At 47.4% G+C, this 6,247-nt stretch overlaps 1 protein-coding gene across 1 annotated transcript; it reads right to left on the bottom strand.

Moving 5' to 3' along the window:
• Positions 1–859: 859 nt before the first annotated feature.
• mrgbp (MRG/MORF4L binding protein) lies at positions 860–5,384 on the bottom strand. The gene is made up of 5 exons (XM_030138497.1): positions 5,153–5,384; positions 4,763–4,884; positions 4,594–4,675; positions 2,889–2,963; positions 860–1,916 (listed from the first exon to the last, which is right to left on the bottom strand). The coding sequence occupies exons 1-5, from the start codon at positions 5,292–5,294 to the stop codon at positions 1,651–1,653; spliced, it is 687 nt and encodes a 228-aa protein (XP_029994357.1). The 5' UTR covers positions 5,295–5,384; the 3' UTR covers positions 860–1,650.
• Positions 5,385–6,247: the final 863 nt, after the last annotated feature.

Below are 6,247 nucleotides of genomic sequence, written 5' to 3'. Positions count from 1 at the left end.
GACATCAGAGGAACAGCACATGGTGGATGTTTGGAGTCACAGGGGACATGAACTGAGCCTGACCCAGCAGGAGGTCGAGGAGAAGACCCCAGACCAGGACCTGACCCTGACCCAGCAGGAGGTCGAGGAGAAGACCCCAGACCAGGACCTGACCCTGACCCAGCAGGAGGTCGAGGAGAAGACCCCAGACCAGGACCTGACCCTGACCCAGCAGGAGGTCTAGGAGAAGACCCCAGACCAGGTCTATGGGCGGAGTCACAGGGGACATGAAGGCAGTTGGTGAGAGAAGAGGATGGGCTTAAACAGAGGAAGATGATTGGCTGTGGCCACGCCTGAAGGGACCCGCCCACTGGAGAAGAACATTCACTTTTTCTGCTTAATTACCTCCGCCAAGGAGGTTCTGTTTTTGCCAGGGTTTGTCTGTCTGTCTGTCTGTCTGTCTGTCTGTCTGTCTGTCCGTTAGTGTGCAACATAACTCAAAAAGTTATGGACAGATTTTGATGAAATTTTCAGGGTTTGTTGGAAATGGGATAAGGAAGAAATGATTAAATTTTGGTGGTGATCAGGGGTGGGGGGGCCCACAGGGGGGGGGCGCAGACCAGAAAATTTCATCAAAATCTGTCCATAACTTTTTGAGTTATGTTGCACACTAACGGACAGACAAACAAACAAACAAACAAACCCTGGCAAAAACATAACCTCCTTGGCGTGGGGGGGCCCACGGGGGGGGGGCACTGATCAGCCTTGGCGGAGGTCTGCGCTCTCCGAGTGCTTCTAGTTAAATAAGTAATGAGTTAATGGAGAAAATAAAGTGAATATTGATCCATGTTTATCTGAACAAATGACACCAAACACCAGCTGATATGAAAAACATTTATTATTAAAAAGAACATTATTATTATTATTATTAATATTATTATCACATGGAAAACATCATGTGACCAACAAACTGAAACTACACACAAACTACACACAAACCACCAGCACCAGCCCACAAACCAAGGAGGATCCTGGACCCGGATCTGAACCTGGATCAGATGAGGATCCTGGACCCGGATCTGAATGTGGATTAGGAGGCGGTCTGAGTCTGGTTCTTGTCGACTGGAGACAAACCTGTGAAGACCAGGAGACAGAGCTGAGGCGCCGCCCCTTGTCCTGGTCCCGTCCTCGTCCCTCTGTGGACGTGGATGTGTCCGCTGAACGGACGCATCAGCGTTGGATCAAACACTTGGAAACTGTCCATCATCAAGAAACAACATCCAGAACCAGAACCAGAACTAAGAATTACGAACTGAAACATCCCCAAAGAACCAGAGTCTAAAGAACTGAACCAAATGTCATGTTAATGTTCAGACGATTCAACACAAATAGAACCAACAGAACCAACAGATCAAACATTTAATTAAAAGGCTGAAGGAAAAGGAACCTAAATGGTCAGTGAAGTCCACATGTTCTGTCCTCATGCCCTTTGACCTCAGACAGACCATCCAAATAAAACAAGTCCAGGTTTTTCAAAATAAAAGTTTCACATGGGATGACCATCAGCCAATCAGAGCCTAGGTGGTCCCCAGTCACAGCTGCTCTGGCTCCTCCTCCTCTGGCCCCAGCCCCGGTCCAGGTCCAGGTCCAGGTCCAGGTCCCGGTCCTAGTTCAGGTCCTCCTCCTCTTGGCTCCTCCGGGGCTGGCAGGGTTGCTGGTCTGCAGGAGTTTGTCAGCTGCTCTGCTCCTCTTCCTCTTCTCGGCCTCCTTCCCTCCTCCTCCTCCTCCTGAGGCTCCTCCCCCTGCTCCTCCTCCTCCTCCTGATGACGACGAAGATGACGTTCCTCCTTCCACTCCTCCTTTGTCCTTGTCTCGGTCTCTGTCTTTGTCTCGGCCGCTGTTGGTTCGCTCTGACATCTTCACTGACGAGTTACTGCCTACAACGAACAGACAGACACAAGAATCAGACCATGAAGACCTGGACGTCCACACAGAAGACCTGGACGTCCACACAGAAGACCTGGACGTCCACACAGAAGACCTGGACGTCCACACTGAAGACCTGGACGTCCACACAGAAGACCTGGACGTCCACACAGAAGACCTGGACGTCCACACTGAAGACCTGGACGTCCACACAGAAGACCTGGACGTCCACACTGAAGACCTGGACGTCCACACAGAAGACCTGGACGTCCACACTGAAGACCTGGATGTCCACATAGAAGAAGTGGACGTCCACACAGAAGACCTGGACGTCCACACTGAAGACACTGCCCACCAAGCCTCCGACAGGTCTAAGACAGGTCTACGATGAGCCTACAACGGTGTACGATGAGCCTACGATGGTCTGCGATGAGTCTACGATGGTCTACGATGTGTCTACGACGGTGTACGATGAGCCTACAACGGTGTACGATGAGCCTACGATGGTCTACGATGAGCCTACGATGGTCTACGATGAACCTACGATGGTCTACAATGAGTCTAAGATGGTCTACGACAAGCCTACAATGGTCTACGATGAGACTACGACGTCTACGATGAGTCTATGTCACATAAATGTTGATGTTCATCCCTGGTGTGTTTGCATCGCCATGGTAACATCATAATGACGCATCCCTTCCAGGACTGGACCCAGAGTGGCAGACTGGACCACATTCAGATTAAGACAAAAGTCAGAGGTCAGTGACCTCAATCTGTCTTTATGGGTCAACAACAACCAACGACTACGATGACAACAGCAACAACTGTAACCATGACAACAACAATGTTAACCATGATAACAACAATGTTAACAATGACGACACTCAGTGACACTATACAGCGGTCAACCATGATGGAGACAGACAGACAGACAGACAGACAGACAGACAGACAGACAGACAGACAGACAGACAGACAGATACCTTCTTCATGCATGGCTGGAGGTTCTCTCTCCATTCTGAACTCGTCTTTGGTCTCCTCCTCTGAACCCAGTTTCCCTAAAACACAAAACACAGTGTTTCCTCAGCTTCAGCCACGCCCACTGGTTTAGTCCTGGTTTAGTCTAGGTCTGGTCCTTGTTTAGTCCTGATTTAGTCTAGGTCTGGTCCTTGTTTAGTCCTGGTTTAGTGCAGATCTGGTCCTTGTTTAGTCCTGGTTTAGTCCTGGTTTACTGCAGGTCTGGTCCTTGTTTAGTCCTTGTTTAGTCCTGGTTTAGTGCAGGTCTGGTCCTTGTTTAGTCCTGGTTTAGTCTAGGTCTGGTCCTTGTTTAGTCCTGGTTTAGTCTAGGTCTGGTCCTTGTTTAGTCCTGGTTTAGTGCAGATCTGGTCCTTGTTTAGTCCTGGTTTAGTGCAGATCTGGTCCTTGTTTAGTCCTGGTTTAGTCCTGGTTTACTGCAGGTCTGGTCCTTGTTTAGTCCTTGTTTAGTCCTGGTTTAGTGCAGGTCTGGTCCTTGTTTAGTCCTGGTTTAGTCTAGGTCTGGTCCTTGTTTAGTCCTGGTTTAGTGCAGGTCTGGTCCTTGTTTAGTCCTGGTTTAGTGCAGGTCTGGTCCTTGTTTAGTCCTGGTTTAGTGCAGGTCTGGTCCTTGTTTAGTCCTGGTTTAGTGCAGGTCTGGTCCTTGTTTAGTCCTGGTTTAGTGCAGGTCTGGTCCTTGTTTAGTCCTGGTTTAGTCCTGGTTTAGTGCAGGTCTGGTCCTTGTTTAGTCCTGGTTTAGTGCAGGTCTGGTCCTTGTTTAGTCCTGGTTTAGTCTAGGTCTGGTCCTTGTTTAGTCCTGGTTTAGTGCAGGTCTGGTCCTTGTTTAGTCCTGGTTTAGTCCTGGTTTAGTGCAGGTCTGGTCCTTGTTTAGTCCTGGTTTAGTGGAGGTCTGGTCCTTGTTTAGTCCTGGTTTAGTCCTGGTTTAGTGCAGGTCTGGTCCTTGTTTAGTCCTGGTTTAGTGCAGGTCTGGTCCTTGTTTAGTCCTGGTTTAGTGCAGGTCTGGTCCTTGTTTAGTCCTGGTTTAGTGCAGGTCTGGTCCTTGTTTAGTCCTGGTTTAGTGCAGGTCTGGTCCTTGTTTAGTCCTGGTTTAGTCCTGGTTTAGTGCAGGTCTGGTCCTTGTTTAGTCCTGGTTTAGTGCAGGTCTGATCCTTGTTTAGTCCTGGTTTAGTCCTGGTTTAGTGCAGGTCTGGTCCTTGTTTAGTCCTGGTTTAGTGCAGGTCTGGTCCTTGTTTAGTCCTGGTTTAGTCCTGGTTTAGTGCAGGTCTGGTCCTTGTTTAGTCCTGGTTTAGTGCAGGTCTGGTCCTTGTTTAGTCCTGGTTTAGTGCAGGTCTGGTCCTTGTTTAGTCCTGGTTTAGTCTAGGTCTGGTCCTTGTTTAGTCCTGGTTTAGTCCAGGTCTGAGTGTTGGTCCAGGTACTTCATCTCTGTAAACTCTTCATTCATTGGTTTTCTGTAACTCTGACTCAGGTCACATGACCAAACCCCAGGACAAGGACAAACCTGCACCTGTGACGGACCCGCGTCAGCGTCCACTGTGGGACCAACAGGACTACCTTTAACAAACCGCAAACCACATAAAGACCACGTCTGAGCTGGGTCTGAGTTAGCCCAGGTCTGTCCCAGCTGTACCCCAGGGTACCCCGGGTGCAGGTGCTCACCTTCCTTGACCTCCTGGATGATGTCATCAGGTAAACTGAAGCTCTTCTCTGTGTTTGGAAACGGGAGGATCTCAGACTCATGCTGCAACAAACACACACATGAAAAAACACAAACACACAGTGATGAGACATGTCCGGGTCCGGGTCCGGGTCCGGGTCCAGTACTCACCAGGGCCTGCATGTCGTACATGGTTCCCAGATGGTCCCAGATGACGGAGGAGGAAACCTGTCGACCGATGTTCTGACTGAACTTATCTCTGATGCAGATCATATGGAAGTGTCTGTTTACACCTAAACACACACACACACACACACTATTATTATTATTATTATGATAATTATTGTTGTTGTTGTTGATGATCAGACTAATGTGAATTACAGTTTCCAAAACCTCCTCAGACTCATTTAAACTTAGACTGAACCGGATAAAACCCGGGTCGGGTCCTGGTTAGCATTAGTTAGCTAAAACTGACCAGGTTTGAGCTAACTACAAAGCTTCCATTTATCCAGTCTGTTCCGGGTCTACCGGGTCCGGGTCTACCGGCTCAGCCCCTCTTACCCACGGGTTTGTGCCCGATCATGGCGTGGAACAGGCAGACCTCCACCTCGTGGCTCCAGACCACCGAGTCCTCTCCGGGTCCCAGCGCCGCGTCCGGAGGCTTCTCGTCGGTCTGGTTCAGTGTCACGTCGGCCTCTCCCATCCTGGTGAAACGGAGACAACGGACCTACCGGAGCCACCGGAGCCCAACGGTCCGGCCTGAGGTCTGTGATCCGGAACAACAATACATCCACCTCCGGTTCAGTTTCCGGTTTAGTATGGTTTTACCATGTGTGTCTATAGGTTCTACCGCCACCTTCTGCTTCGAATGAGGATAACAGTCAACTGGTGGAATTAAAAAAAAAAAAAAACTATTAAAAAAATATTTTAAAAAATTAAATAAACTATTAAAAAAATATTTTAAAAAGTATTTTAAAAAAGTATTAAACTATTTTAAAGAGTATTAAAAAGAACTAAACTACAAAAAAAACTAAACTATTACAATAAAATAAACTCTTACTATATATATTTTAATAGTTTTATTGTTATAATTTAGTTTATTATAGTTCATTTTATTATAATAGTGAATTATAATTATTATAATAGCTTATTACTTAATAATAACAACAACAATCATGTAAAATGAAGAACAGACAAAAAGCTTTGGTTCTAGAGACGGTGATTAAAACACCAAAAAGTTTATTGCAAATCAAAGAGTTGGAGTTGAGAACGACGTCCTGCACAAACACGAGAAAGAAAGAAAGAAAGAAAACATGAGAAACTGAACGTCACTGAGCTCAATATGAACGACTTTACATCAAATACAAAAGTCAACGAGAACATGGAGAACAGCAGCGACAAGAGGGAGGCGGAACCGCTTCAGTGGGTCCACAAACTGGACCAACTGGACCAACCGGATCACCTGGACGAAACGGACCAACTAGACCAACCAAACCACCTGTTGGACCAGGTCCATCAGAGTTGGTTCCATTAAAACACATTAACACTGGAATAAAGTGCTTGGGTTTCCCTTTAACAGAACGTCACCTCCAGTTGAACCTCCAGTTGAACCAGTTGAACCTCCAGTTGAACCAGTAGAACCAGGACTTTAAATGT

The sequence above is a fragment of the Sphaeramia orbicularis genome, chromosome 7 (genome assembly GCF_902148855.1).
Source record: "Sphaeramia orbicularis chromosome 7, fSphaOr1.1, whole genome shotgun sequence".
Taxonomy (NCBI): domain Eukaryota; kingdom Metazoa; phylum Chordata; class Actinopteri; order Kurtiformes; family Apogonidae; genus Sphaeramia; species Sphaeramia orbicularis.
The sequence above is the reverse complement of the archived record's forward strand: the minus strand, read 5'-3'. Positions and strand labels throughout refer to the sequence as shown.

Coding starts and splice junctions, on each gene's coding strand:
- mrgbp (XM_030138497.1), bottom strand. CDS start 5,294: ATGGGAGAGGCCGACGTGACACTGAACCAGACCGACGAGAAGCCTCCG. Junction 2,964..4,593: donor CATCCAGGAGGTCAAGGAAG/GTGAGCACCTGC, acceptor TTTGTGTTTTAG/GGAAACTGGGTTCAGAGGAG. Junction 1,917..2,888: donor TCCAGCCATGCATGAAGAAG/GTATCTGTCTGT, acceptor TGTTCGTTGTAG/GCAGTAACTCGTCAGTGAAG.